General features: G+C 41.4%; 1 protein-coding gene across 2 annotated transcripts in view; it reads left to right on the top strand.

Moving 5' to 3' along the window:
* Nucleotides 1-15,238, top strand: part of dscamb (Down syndrome cell adhesion molecule b) — a 147,864-nt gene extending 132,626 nt beyond the window's left edge. The window contains exons 27-33 of one of the 2 annotated variants that reach the window (XM_074641597.1): nucleotides 668-844; nucleotides 1,996-2,026; nucleotides 2,272-2,387; nucleotides 2,512-2,676; nucleotides 6,131-6,331; nucleotides 6,767-7,069; nucleotides 13,361-15,238. In XM_074641597.1, the coding sequence (XP_074497698.1) occupies nucleotides 668-844; nucleotides 1,996-2,026; nucleotides 2,272-2,387; nucleotides 2,512-2,676; nucleotides 6,131-6,331; nucleotides 6,767-7,069; nucleotides 13,361-13,917 (1,550 nt within the window). In that variant the 3' untranslated portion in view covers nucleotides 13,918-15,238. The remainder of the gene's footprint in view (nucleotides 1-667; nucleotides 845-1,995; nucleotides 2,027-2,271; nucleotides 2,388-2,511; nucleotides 2,677-6,130; nucleotides 6,332-6,766; nucleotides 7,070-13,360) is intronic. The other variant, XM_074641598.1, reaches the window with a different exon arrangement.
* The last annotated feature ends 310 nt before the right edge of the window (nucleotides 15,239-15,548 follow it).

The following is a 15,548-nucleotide window of genomic DNA, read 5'->3' as shown; positions in this document are numbered from 1 at the left end:
TACAACAACGTCTGCACACCAAAAGCATGCAGGTTGAAAACAATATATAAAATAATATATATACTTTATTTAATCTGAAAATCACCTTGAGATCGAGATCTCATTTACAAGTGACACCTAAGTACAGAAAAAAATTAAAAATACAAAAAAAGAAATAATAATGCCAATGACATAAAAATATAATAATAAAATACCAATATTTAAATATATACATATACACAACAGCATGAAAAGTTATAAATAAATGCTTTTTAAAATATCCTTAGCATAGGTATAATAAAAAAAAATAGATAAAATGATATAATAGCCTATTACGTAAAACAGTCACACCTCTAACCAAATTTCTTTTAATTATCAGTTTAATTCTTAAGCATTTTTCATCCCTATAATCTTTGACTGTGTTGCATAAAGATGATTTTTCTTCCGCCCTTTACTTACAGGAATCATTTATTTTTCAACATTGTTATTTTTGGTGTGACATAAAATAAAAGTAGTGTGGTTTTGAACAAATGTTTCACATAAACAGCAACAAAATGTAACATTATTAAGAAAAAAAGGATGTCATATCTCATCGAGCAAATAAATTAAAGTCACAACACTCCAGATGAACATTCAGATGAGGCTCTTGGTGTCGGTTTAATTCCTCATAAATGTCTTTATTTCCAAGGTACCATCCCCCCGTTGCTGAAAACGGGAGATCCCATCTCAGACAACATGTCGGGCAGCGGTGGCCTGAAGATGGTGGTGACCATCACCTCTGTTCTGGTGGTAGCCGTGCTGGTCTTCATCATGCTCATGGTGCTAAAGAGGAGACGGAGGGAGCAGAGGCTCAAGAGACTCAGAGGTGGGTTGAAGATGAAATTACTAGGGCTGTCAAAGTTAACACCATAATAACACGTTAACGCCCTGCGGCACTAATTTCTTTAACGCATTAACGCAATGTGCGATTTTCAGGTTGCAGCGGGCTCAGTTTTAAAGCTAGAGTGAAGATACTGACATCATATAAAACTAGAAAACCTAAAAAACATTCTAGACTTGTGCTGAATTTTGGCGAGGAAAAACTGTCATGGCCTTTTTCAAAGGTGTCCCTTGACCTCTGACCTCAAGATATGTGAATGAAAATGGGTTCTATGGGTACCCACGAGTCTCCCCTTTACAGACATGCTCACTTTATGATAATCACATTCTGTTTGCGGCAAGTCATAGTCAAGTCAGCACACTGACACACTGACAGCTGTTGTTGCCTGTTGGGCTGCAGTTTGCCATGTTAATGATTTGAGCATATTTTTTATGCTAAATGCAGTACCTGTGAGAGTTAACGTGACAATTTGTCATTGTTTTGTGTTGTTAATTGATTTCCAGTAATAAATATATACATACATTTACATAAAGCAGCGTATTTGTCCACTCCCATGTTGATAAGAAGATTAAATACTTGATAAATCTCCCTTTAAGGTACATTTCGAACAGATAAGAAATGTGCGATTTGTGCTAATTTGTGATTAATCGCTATTAACTATAGACAATCATGCGATTAATCGCAATCAAATATTTTAATCGATTGACAGCCCTACAAATTACGCTTTATAAATTAGGCTATGAAGTGCATCTCATAAAGTATGCACTTTACCTGTATAACAAAAACACGTTATTTAGTCCCTAAACACACGGGCATACTGTATACACACACATTGAAACACATCCAGTCTATGAGGGCCATGTGATTAACATCTTTTTATGCTCTACTGCATCTGAACCAGTTAAACTGTGTCAAAACTAAATGGAGGCTAAACTTTGCTTTTAGAATTAAGAAACGTCAGTAGTTTTCTCTACAGGACAAACACCTCCACGTTCATTTTTCCAACTCTCTAACAATGCCTTCGCTGCTTTTTTGTAAGTGGAATTGTCAGTGTTTTTCCAGTATTTCTAATGCTCTAGCTTATCAACTAGGACAGTACTATTATGGTATTAACTACCTCTTTGCTGACTTCACAGATGCCAAAAGCCTGGCAGAAATGCTGATGAGGTATGTATGCTTAATTTTAATTTATGCCTGCTGTTTTCCTTTAAGCAGCGGCCATAAATCACAATGTAGCCCCGAGTTACAGAACCTATCAGTAAAAATCTAATATATTGCACTCAGGATATGCTGTCCCTCTTGCCTTCTTACAGCTACTTATCAACTTAAATGGAATTGAATTAGCATTTCTGCAATACAATGCAAAACCACGCAGCTGAAAAGTAATGAAATTTTCTCATTAATCTCCTCAGTAAGAACACGCGGACTCCAGACACCGTGAACAAGCAGCAGCAGACGTTAAGGATGCACATCGACATCCCCAGAGCCCAGCTCCTCATCGAGGAGAGGGACACCATGGAGACAATCGGTAAGATACTTGAAGTGAGACCTCATCAGTATACCTATCCGTTATACTTATGACTGATTTAATTGTTTTTTTTCGATCTCTGTCTTTTTGTTCCCTCTTTCCCTCTTATCTTTCTGTCTCTTAGATGACAGGTCCACTGTGCTGTTGACCGACAATGACTTCGGGGAGACAAATAAGCAAAAATCCTCCACAGTGACCCACACAGTCCACTACCAGTCTCTGTCCCAGGCCACTGGACCACTGGTGGACGTGTCCGATGCCAGGCCTGGAACCAGTGAGTCCCACCACCGTCAGTGCTCAATATTTATTTCCTTTACTACTAATATTAATACTGTGTTACTAACAATAACATAATGTTGAAACATGTGATTTCTTATTTGGTTACTCTGCAGTCATGAATGCCTGTTTTCCTCTTGAATAGTTTTATTCTGGTAGATGATTTGCCTCAGCGCCATAAAATACAAACACTGGTAAAAGCATTTCATTGCTCACTCATCTGAATTACATGCAAGGCAAATATCTTTTCCACCTTGTCTTAACTTAGCCGTAGACTGCCGGGCTCATGCAGCATGTGAGCCGCCTTCCAGCAGTGAGATTACAAAGACACAGCAGCCGTGCTGCAGAGCGGCCTCTGGGCTTCTGGTGTTTGAGCTCCACTGAAGCAGAACAGATGAAGAGTAGCGATCTCCCTGCCTCTTCTTGACATGTCCTCACCTGATTGCCCTGCTCCAACTGGCCAGTTGGGCCTGAGTGCACACACGTGCACATACAGACGTGGACACACACACATACACTGTTATTTAGTGGTGCACTGAAATGGTTTTGTGCAGACAGTGCAGAAAGTGGATATTTTCCCACCCAAATTAGCCGATACAAATACCATTACTAACATTCACTTTTGTAATAGCTTTAGTACAGATAGACGCAGGTTATCTTGTGCTAATTGAAAAATTTCAAATTTTAATTCTGTTTAATTTCACAGTAAACTCGCACACTACTAGAAACAGAAGCACAAAATATCAGTTCAACAATCTGCAAAATATCACCAGTAAAAAGGTCCTTTTTACCATTAACATGGGATGCTTTTTTAATTATTTGGGTGTTTTGAAGTGGGGTTGTATGAGGTATTTATCCATAGTCAGTGTATTACCTACAGTAGATGAGGATCGGTACACCCCCAGTTTAAAGAAACAGACAGGAGTTACATTATGTACGTTATGAGTTTTGTAATGTACTGCTGTGGACGGGGCCGGCAGCAAAACGTATTTTAGCCACCTAAAAGAAAGGCCCTCTTAAAAAAATCTATATCAGTTTAAGTTTATTTAAGTGTACGCTATATTTAGATTATTTTCACCACTTTACATTACCGTGAGACAGCCCTTAACGACGGGGAACTGCAGCCATTGTATCCATCTAGGCTCTCGCCAACGCCACCAGACTCCATTGAAAAAAAATTTAATTTTACCTCGCAAAAAACGATCGAGGCAGCGGTGGACCAGCAACTCCTGTGCTCTGTGAGGTAAAATTACTGTTTTGGAGTCTGGTTGCTTTGGCGAGAGCATAAATAACGACTTCAGTTCCCCGTCAGAAACATAGACGGTATAGCTGTCTCACGGCAAGGTAAAGCTGCGTAAGTATTCTAATTATAGCATACACTTAAACTGATATAGATTTGTTTGTAGGTGTGCCTTTCTTTTAGGTGTCTAAAATACGTTTTGCTGCCGGCCCTGTCCACAGCAGTACATTTTTGGTTCTGTGCGGTAACTGCTGTCTGTTTCTCCAAACTGGAGGCGTGCCGACCGTAATCTACTGTAGGTAATACACTGACTATGGATAAGTACCTCATACAACACCACTACAAAACACCCAAACTATCCCTTTAAATATGTTTGTTATCAGCCATCAACAGTATGCCCACATCTGTAACACACACATGCACATGCATATGGCTCAGTATAATATAAACACATGCACAAGGACATAAAATGCAGAACAGAACAATATCTCCCACACACACAGACACACACACACACACACACACACATTCATTCACACAGCAGCATAGAGTCGTATTATTGGTTCGTTTAACCTGGCCAGTGGGGCATGAACTCAGTTTGCTGACTCATCCCTTTTTTATTCTCCTCCCTGCTGTTGGCCAAACACCTCCATCGTTTCATCCCTCCATCCCCGCTGATAGGATTACTGTCTGACCTACTACAATTACCAGCACCATTCTTCTCTGCACAGATCCAATCCAGGCCTTTTCTAAAGGGTCTCGCTCTGATTTGGCCCAGCGGCACACAGAGCAGCAGCCTGTCTGGGTCAGGCTGAATACGATACTATTTATATGTCTATATGGAGACAGTTGAGATGGATGATAATGTCATTGCAGGGAGCTGTGGGATGGTAATGTTCAGTGTTCACTGAAGGGCTGAACTGTAGATTTGTCCCACAGCACAGCAGGGAAAGACATATATTCCCACCTCTCGTCCTTAGGCTCCAGCTATAAATCACGTAGTTTTTGGTCACTGATGAGCCACATCTAAACAGCTGTTTGGATGTTAGCAGGGTCACTGAATGAAGCAGAGTTCGTCTTGCAACTGAAGGTGGGGTTTCCTTGATTGGTTTGTGTCTATCAAGGATTAGGCCCCCAACTGCTGGAGGCAAATGTGTTTGTTTAGTTTGTTTGATGCCGTACCAAAAGAAGTAATTTTTTTATTCTGTACAATGATGACAGAAATATTTGTATTTCCATTCTATTATTGACAGAGTCGTTTGAAAATGAAATACTCTCTTGGAGACTAGCACAATTCTCATAAAAAGATTTTTGAAAGACACATTTTGATCCAATCCCAGGTACACCTTGACTCTCAGTAAGATTATGAATGGAATAATGATTTACTGTTTTATTCAACCACTAATGTATATTTATTCACAGAATAGAAGCTATTAGACTTGAATTTCGAGTTCAGATCCCAGACCAAGAGAGTAATGCTAAATAGTAAAAGTGTGAGTGTTAAAGGGATAGTTTGGGTGTCATGTATGAGGTACTTATCCATAGTCGGTTAATTACCTACAGTAGATGACGGTCAGCACGCCCCCAGTTTGGAGACGCAGACAGGAGTTACCGCACAGAAGCAAAACAATGTACTGCTGTGGACGGGACCGGCAGAAAAACTTATTTTAGACACCTAAAACAAAGGCCCACGTAAAAACATCAATGTCAGTTTAAGTGTACGCTATATTTATATATATTTTCACCGCTTTACCTTGCCGTCACACAGCCCTTTCCGATGGGGAACTGAAGCCGTTGTAACCATCTATACTCTCACCAAAGCCACCAGACTCCATTGAAAAAAAAACTTAATTTTACCTTGCAGAACAAGGGGGTTGCTGGTCAACCGCTGCCTCGATTGGTTAGTTTGTTTGTACTATTGTTTGACTTTGGTGAATCCAAGTCTGGTCACTATGGCGAAAGCATAGATAACGGCTTCAGTTCCCCGTCGGAAACATAGACTGTATAGCTTTCTGACAGCAAGGTAAACCGGCAAAAATATTCTAAATAAAGCATACACTTAAACTGATATTGATTTGGATAAGTACCTCATACAACCCCACTTCAAAACACACAAACTATCCCTTTAATGTTGTGTCAGAGGACTTAGATATATATTCATTTAAAGCTGAAAAATGGAGTTATTAGCTCTGTTCACCAACAATTTGTCCTGTTCTCTCCTCACCAGATCCTACTGCCAGACGCACTGCCAAAGCTGGTCCTGCCGCGACACGGAGCCGCTACGCCAGCCAGTGGACCCTGAACCGGCCGCACCCTACCAACTCCTCGCACACCCTGACCACTGACTGGAGACTCCCCACGCCACGCGCCACTGGATCTGTGGACAAGGAGAGCGACAGCTACAGTGTCAGCCCCTCACAGGATACAGGTAGAGTGGAGCCGGGTGGAGTGTGACCATCACAGGGACAAAATGCACTCACAGCATTTTTTATAATTAAGGTTAGAAAGTTGTGACAGAAATCATGTTGCTTTTGTGACATTTGTCAAGTGTGATGGCGATCTGCATGGCTCTCACATCGGTTTATGTGCTATCCAAAACACATTGGCAGCAGTTTTTTCCATTTGAAAGTGCAACTTTGGGGCGTAATATTGGCTGAGGCTTCCAGGGTGTGAATCCAAGTTAAACCTACGCCATTTCCTCTTTCTCTCCCATGCTTTTTTTAATCACTGTTCTGTATCAAGGCATATAAAAACACCACATAAATAAAGTTAAATTTCACCTGTATTTTAAAAAGTGTAGGGCACTCTGTTTTTAAATAAAATAAAAATTAAAAATTAAATTAAACTTGACGTGTATTCTCAGATCGTGCACGGAGCAGCATGGTATCAACAGAGAGCGCGTCCTCCACCTACGAGGAGCTGGCCAGAGCCTACGAGCACGCCAAGATGGAAGAGCAGCTCCGCCACGCCAAGTTCACCATCACCGAGTGCTTCATCTCCGACACCTCATCCGAACAGATGACAGCAGGGACCAACGACTACACCGACAGCCTGACCTCCAGCACACCGTCCGAGTCGGGCATCTGCCGCTTTACCGCTTCTCCGCCCAAACCTCAGGATGTCAGTCGGGTCATGACCATGGCCGTGCCCAAGGCACACAGACCTGGTGAGGAAGTGGAGTTTTCCACACAACTCATTCAATGTTATATTTCCCTTCAACCACTGAGCAGCACTTCTGCCCCCTTTCCATTCCAACAGTACATAATAGAAATCACATTCTAGCTTTCATGTTTATTTTCCAAGGACCCCCTCTTACTACCATTTGTACTCTTAAATGCCTTTGGAACTTTTCAACCTAAATACTTCAGACCTGTTTCACAGTGATGCACAGAAACACATTTCAATTTGAATCATAAGATAAGATGAAATAATCCTTTATTAGTCCCACAGCGAGGAAATTTGCAATATTACTGAATGTTAATAGCACTTATAACCCTTTAAACAGAGGGTGAACTTATTCAAATTGCATTTGGATTCAACTTGACAGCATTTATAGCCTACATACCGTCACGTGTTTCAGAATTCTGGCGTTCACTTTGGTTCTCCTGACATCCCTAGCAGAAACCGCACAATTAACACGACATTGTTGATGGCCAAATTCTATTTTAATTCAACTTTGATCAGCTTTCAAATCTGGGGTGCGTCCCATTAGTCTTCAGACAGCTGCTACATACAGTATAGTCACATTAAACCATTACACACAGTACACAAGACTCTCACTGGAAGTGTTCCAGCTTTTTTCTAGGCCTTCTGTGGCTCCTTGTTGTTATCACAGTAAGCAAACCCATCACACATTATGAGCAAAGATTATGAGATTCAGTTCTTCCAACAGCACCCCAGGGATGCCTTTTAATGTAAGAAAACAGGAAACTTTTTTGCTAGTAAATGAAGACTGTCCCAAAAGTCTCTCATTACATCTGCAGTTTGAGGAAACCTGCTGTGCTGTTATGCGCTCTCCTCTCGGGTTGTAGTCTTACCTTACGTGACCCTCCGCTCCTCCGGTTCACCCTGCAGATCAATTACAAGTTCTGGCAGAGCACGCCGGCGAGCTGCAGACCACACACACACACACAGAAGCACATCCATTCAAACAGACAGACACATGTACACAGCTGTCATGTTATAGTGTGTCTGAAGCCACTGATAATTAGCGTTGTTGGAGGCGTCCCATCCGAGGACTAGAAATGTAGGTCTGTGTGTGTTTGTTTGCACAAGGCAACACTTTCCCAGAATCCTCAGTTCGATCAAACAAAGGTTAAGGCCATCAGATCTGCCTCTTAAGTTTCAGGCCTCATTATGTTTTGAACGTTTGTGCACAGGACGGCAGACTCGTATCACCGGTTCACCAGGGAGAGAGGGCAACTAGAGGCTATCTGTCAACCTTATCTGACGCTATTGTCACTCAGTACAAAACACCACTTAAGCGCCACAGTGGAGTTCAGTGTAATACCAGACTCTTATGCCGGAGAGGCATTGCTGAGTGCTAGACTCTGGTGTCAGTTACATTATAGGCATAAGAATCAGGTTGTGCTGCCTCTACAGTTTCCTGGTCGTTTGGCGACTATTTGTAATGAGCTGTGTTTTTGACAGTGTACAAAAAAAACAATATATGCACTCGTATGCAGAAAGTTTGAAAATTGGAAGCACGTTTCTTATGTCATGGGTCACACCTCAATGTATATTATGTATTTTCATTAGAGTATTAGCGTTTTCAGCTTTTTTAGCTGTGTCAAATGTTATGTATTTCAGCTGACGCTACAGTCAATGAACTGTGAAATGATAGGAATGTGGTTTTTCTGAGAGGCCTGCAGCAACTCCGAGAATTAATAAGTACCCAGATACAGTAAGGGGCAGCTGGATTTACACGTATTAGGATCTCAGGGGCTTAAAATGTTCATCCTTATTGTAAGGATTTGTTTCTGCATATGAAAAGGTTGAGTGTTAATTTCTTGTTGACTAATCCTACCATGGTAACACTTAATTGCCAAAAGTGTGTAGAAACACGAATATTACGCCCATATGATTAGTGATTGTTGAACACCTCCTATCAAAACCGTGGGCATTGATATGATATACGGGAAGCCCTCTCAAATTACATATATCCATTTGACCCAGCAGTCATATAGAAATATTAAGTGCAGTATAGGGAATACTTCACCCACAAAATGATCATTTTTAAATTGTCTGCGCAGGCGTGAGACTGTTTATGCGAAAGTGTTTTAAATAGTAAGGTTTTAGCAAAGATGCCTGTGTATGAGCAGCCCGTTCTCATTCGCAGGGTGTCAAATACCGAGCCTTGTGCGGCGGTATCGAATGCCAATGGCACTCTCTAGCGCGCTTATGAAACACACCGGGCGTTTCATTAACTACAATGTAAACCCATCCATGGCAACAGTAAACACTCAGAGAAAGTGCACCGAGAGTGGCTGTGGTGACGTAGTTTAAAGAGCGATAAGGGCAGGCGGGAGGGGAGGTGGATGGGTCCAACAAACGACTTTCATCCAGGAGACTGCTGTTTGTGTCCCGTATCTTAAATTTCACTTTCAGGTTACAATCAGCTGTTCGTTCGTGTCCCGTGTTCACATCGTTCAGTTTCATTTTCACTTTGCAAACATAGTCGTTTTAAGCCCAACAATGTAGATTTTTCCTAAACCTAACTAAGTGGTTTTGTTTGTGACGCCAAGGGACGTGATAAAACGGCCATATGTGACGAGTTAGGATGAGAGTTTGGAGACTTGGATTATATTGCACGAGCTGTGTGAGAGTTTGTAAACTGATGTTTTGATATATTTTTGCTGTTGTTAAAAGCGGCCACCCATTTACTTTAATTTTTCATTCGATCGTTCACTGTGGAGGCGAGAAAAACAGTTTTCTTGACAAATTCAAGGTAACACAGGATGAGTTATTGGTTATTCCTTTAAGATAACCTTTAACTGGAACAAAGGGGCCTAGCCCAAACCATGAAAAACAGTCCCAGATCAAAAGTATGAGGAAAAGGAGAGTCCACTTTACACCTTCATAATCTAAGGTAAAAGTAAATGTTCTTTTCTCCACACTTGTAAATTCTAGGTAGAGTGTATTACAGTGTTAATCTTATTGAAACCCAGAGCCAGTGTGGAGCAGTTTGACTGACAGCTGGTGAATGACCCAGCTTCAACCTCATCTCTGTCTCTATTACATCTGACTGACCTGAGCTGACCTCACCTTCCCTCAGAGAGGTCAAATTCATTCAACTCTCTCTCTGTCTCTCGTCTCATTTCATGTGACCAACCTTACCTGACACGGAGAATAACAGTTTATTTATTCGTGCTCTCCCTCTTCAGGGCCTCATAAGAGCAAATCTACCGGGTCCGTGTCCCATTACAGCGTGTTCCTCAGCACTTTGCTCATAAACTTTTACAGCAGTGCTGGGGATTACAGACAGTCATCTTGTGATAGGACTGTAAATATGTTGTGTTTACCTGAATGACACACACGATATAGAAATACGGGTTGGAGAATATTAAAACATCACCCTTCAGAACAGGCTGAGCTGAAGATGCAACAGACTCTTACACAGATTAATGGCTTGGCGGAGAGTTGCTGTTGTATTCTGGTTACACATACTGTCCCCATTACTGTACAATCTGCAATTTACTGGCTGATGAATTTTCAAACTACAATTCTAATGAGCTCCCGCAGAAACACTTAAATCTATATTTAATTCAATTAACATTCCTCGCCATTCATCATCTTCGCTGGCACTAATAGGGCTTATTATAAAACACAGTAAATTATTCATTCTCAGCGTGAACTCAGTAATCGATTCTCCAAGGTCACATGTTGGAGTGATTCCGCGGAGACGGCCTCGCCCTGTGCTGGCATTAACGGCGAGTAGCTGGCAGGGAGCGCGTGTGTGCACGTACATACTTGTGCACGTGCGGGGCCTGTGTACATGTGAGTGCGTCGACACGTGTGGCAGAGAGAACACGTGTTGAAAAGTGATTTTAGCGATGAATCGTACGCCTGGGGACGCTTGTTGATCTCTGAATGTGACGATGAACGTTTCAGCAGCCATGAAACAAGACAGATCCTCAGCTCGTCTCCGGTGCTGCCCACCAGATCTGGCAACCCAACACCCGTTTGTGAGGGGCTAATTTGCTCTGTTAAATATGTAATCCAATCAGTAAAAAGGATACAAATAGCAGTAGAGGTACCATAAACTCACTGAACCGAATCAAAGTGTCTCTACTTCTCTTTCTCTACCTCTTATCTAACACTCCAGACAATTACTTAAGATTGAAGAGGCAGCTTTTAATCGTGCTTTATCACTCAGTTAAGGTATTAAATCTGACCTGGTTTATCTTGCTACAGGCTTTTGCAAGTTATTCTGTTTCCTAGTAAGACTCTTCCTCTCCTACAGTGCAGCTAAACTTGCAGCAGAGAGGGAATTTGATTACCAAATGCAATAATATATGTAGTATATACAGACATAGTCCATCATTCAGCTTCTTCACAGTAAAAACTCAATCATTGCATCAGTACCTGACAATGATAGCAAAGATAACATTGTAATATCCAGCTCCCTATTACATTATGTTCTGCACATATTTCCCTGATAGGTACTGTTAAATCAAATAGATTCACACTTGGTGGAAAATTGGTATTACATTAAAATAATAGTTATGTGAATCATAATGGCAGAAGGGCCCGAGGTGAGCAAATGTAACAGTGTGAATGTGAGTTAAATATGGATTTTCAACTGTCTGTGCAGTTAATTTAAACTGAGAGGAAGTAATGATACAAATGGAGTCTGTGGAGAAACTCAGACCTGTTAAGAGCACACATACTGTACACAGTGGGGATCCCTGAGAGTCTGTGGGGGCGAGCAGAGACTCTCTGGTGGATATCGTCATGGAATCAAGCTGACCCCATCTGCAAACAGCAACAGTGGGGGGGGGGGCTCTGTCGTCTGGCAATATCCTCATACTCTACTGGATGTTTATTACAGTCTTAATTCAAAGCATGTGCTCATTTTTTTTTTTATATATTTTTTTTAATTTTTTTAAAAGTCAGTGTTTCATATGAGTTTTCTTAAGTGTTAACATCTTCATCAGAAGGGTGTGAGAAATGAGAAAAACGACACACATGATTTTTTTGTAATGTTATATACATGCAGTTGACAATAAATTAAAGCTGCACTAATATTTTTTACACAGTATCTACAATGGATCAAGAGACCTGTGGCTTGTAGTGACAATCCCAGATAAATGTCCTCCGACGCTGCAGTCCCCCTCAGCATGACAAATCTTTTTATTTATTTTTTTTATTTTATTGTCTAAATGGTACCCCACAATTTGCGAAAACGTGCGAAAAACTGTCATGAGACTCATTGCCCAACAACCTAACCTAACCTTAACTATTCGAGGTCAATGCCTAACCTCAATCATTTTACAAGAGTTTAACAACTCATGGGTTACCTTTTAGACACAACCATTTCACTGCCACCACTGGTAGGGTCTAGAAGGGAACCTGCAAGTTGGGGAAACTCTTGCGAGGTGGTTAAGGTTAGGCATTGACCTTGAATTGTTAAGGTTAGTTATTAACCTCAAATGGCAGACGGACACACTTATACCCTTTTACTCTACTTACCATTTTTCCACCAAAATTAGTGCATATATGCAGGTTTTTTAAACATGGGAAAACCAAACTCCTTTCCCATTGCCAGTAGGCGAGGATGTAGTTTGAATGAAAGTGTTTTGATGATCAGTGAGGTGAAATTGCTGTCGTCTGACTGGAGTCCGGTGGCTTTGAGGAGAGCATATTAATAGTATATTTTGTACGTTTATAAATTATAATAATTTTCCAAATCCCTGTTGGTTTTATTTATTATATATTCACTTCAACACGAGTCACATACTGTGGCATCAAACCGGAAAAGGGGCGAAAATTAGCGTGTCCACTTGGGTGTCATGTTCCCATCACTGCCGATCGGAGCTGGAGCCGATAAATACCCGTCACTACTGCAGAGTTATTTGTTCCGGGAATGAATGCCGATTGTAACTTTTCCCACTAAAGACCAAAGCCAGATGTTAGCTGGTGTTAGTGGGTTATTTGTCCAGTGGGAATGGGGCTTTAGTGACTAGCTGGTGAACATAGTGGTGTATTTAGCAGCTAAAGAGACCAATATTTCCCTACAGGCTTCATTTTTCTACCATCTGTAGTGACCAATCACTGCGATTCATAGACGTCATTGTTGTCTTTACAGCTCGTGCCGCTGGCCCCAAGTGGCCAAAGAAATCAATCAATGCTGCTTTAAAGTATTTTCATTACTGTCCAACGACTTGTCAGAATATCACTTTGCACGGAGTCAAACTGTAATTGAACTAAACCTTAATTGTCTCCTGTTCCCTCCCAGGAGGAGAGCTGGTCCACTTGCCGCCTTACCTCCGTATGGACTTCCTGTTGAACCGTGGCGTGCCGCTGGCAGTCCGAGGTGGAGGGGTCAGTAGCAGCAGTGGCAGCAGCAGCAGTGGAGGAGGAGGAGGTGGTGGTGGTGGTGGAGGAGGAGGAGGAGGAGCAGGAGCAGGTGGAGTTGGTGCTACAGGGGAGACAAGAGGAGGGGGAGGTGGAGGAGGAGGAGGAGGAGGAGGAGCCATGGGCCAGACCTGCTTGGAACCCCAGAGGAGCCGTACCCTGAAGAGGCCACCTCCTATGGAGCCCACCCCCATGGAAGTGCCGTCACCCAGGGAGGTGCAGCAGTGGCAGCCAGGAACTGCCTCCACCCTCCCCCACAGGGATGTCCGGGAGAGGGGAGAGGCCCGGGGTGAGGTCCGGGCGGAGGCCCCCTCCTCGGGAGACCTAGCCCAAGCACAGGCTGCCAAGCTCAGCACTTCCCAGGAGTCACTGCTGGACTCCAGAGGACACCTGAAACAGAGCAACAACCCCTATGCCAAGTCTTACACTCTGGTATAACACTGGGACACACACCGGACTGCTTCAGACAACAGGACTACTGCAGACACAATGGAGGAGGACGGACAAGAGACAGACGACAGGCACAGGATGGACAGTTTACCGCAACAGAAAATGTTGTATATAGAGCCGTTTCCGACATGCGTCTGAAGTGGATGCTTTTCTTTGAGTCTGTCTTTCTTTCTTTCACTCTTTTCTTTCTTTCCTCTCTCGCTCTTCTCTGTTGCTTTCACACTTTTCATTCTCTCACACCTCGCTCCTCTTCTGATGAATTTTCTCTCACAGTTTTTATTTTCTACTTGAGTATTCTTTTATTCTAAAGTGATGACATATGAGGATTGCCAAAATGATTTATTTAAAATTTGAGAAAGAGAAAAAATACTATTGAATTTATATCAAGGACAATTATAGTCATTATTATTATTACTATTATTATTATATAAAAACAGAAAATATCTTTAAAAAAAAATAATAAGGGAAAGGGAGGAGGAGGAGGACTTTGGAGCACTCTGCAGGAGAACATTGCTTTCTTAATTTATTTTTATTTTATTGTCGCAGTGTGATGAAATCTGTGATTGGGTAACTGAGGGGGTTTTTAGCACTACGAAGAGCCACTAGAGGAGAAGAAGAGTGACGCCGGACACGACCGCCAATGCTGACCAATCGTAATGTTTTTCAACCTTTCTGACGACTGCATGGCGACTGATCAAATGACAATTAATAGGAATGGCTGGATATCCAAAAAAAAAGAGAATTTTTGTCACACTATGAAATTATACAATGTGAATATATATAAAGAGATCACTTTTATTTGTGGATATTACGGGGGAAATGATTTGGTTAATAAAGTCCTTAGTCATGTTTGCACACATCTGACTTTGATTCCTATTGGTCGAGCCAAACATCCGTCCCTGTTCCTGAATATTTGTCTCATCCCCCTCCCGTCCTTCTTTTCCCTTCGTCCCCCTCTCTTTAACCCACATTCTTCTTATACTTTCCATTGAGGCCTGTCATTTAAAGAAAAAAACACAGTAGTTCTAGTTGGTAAGATTTGAAATGGACCGTCCTCAAATCTAAGTCTCATAATTAACTGTTCAATTTGTCACTGGCAATTATGCAAAAAACTGCCATGTGGTTAATATCAAATTAACATTAGTGAAGTACCTAATTTTGATGTAATGTGTGTCAGTGGTTCCAGCGTCAGTGTCTCCGGTTTAATGGGGTGTATATACTGTATGAGTAATATTTCCCTTCTGAGATTGTTAAATTTAGGAGAGGGGAAAAACAATCTAGTATTTAACAAGAAAAAAAACATAGAAAAGCCTGAAAACATAAACATAATTTTGTGATGCGGACAGAATATATATATATTTGTTGTTTATTTATATACCGTTAATCATGTCGTTATATATCAGATCTGTGTCGTGACTTCTTTAATTAATTTTGAGGATTAGACCTTTTTGTTTTTGCAGTAATTTGGGTCAAAGTGCATTAGTTTTCCATTTAGCACTGATTTCTCTCTATTTCTGTTAACGGCAATAATTCAGAGCATTAATATAGCCGCATACATCTATTTACTATGTAAAGATATAGAGGAGTAATGTCTACCTGAGCAGAGAATGAAGTCTCTC

Source organism: Sebastes fasciatus, chromosome 7, assembly GCF_043250625.1.
Source record: "Sebastes fasciatus isolate fSebFas1 chromosome 7, fSebFas1.pri, whole genome shotgun sequence".
Taxonomy (NCBI): Eukaryota; Metazoa; Chordata; class Actinopteri; order Perciformes; family Sebastidae; genus Sebastes; species Sebastes fasciatus.
The sequence above is the reverse complement of the archived record's forward strand: the minus strand, read 5'-3'. Positions and strand labels throughout refer to the sequence as shown.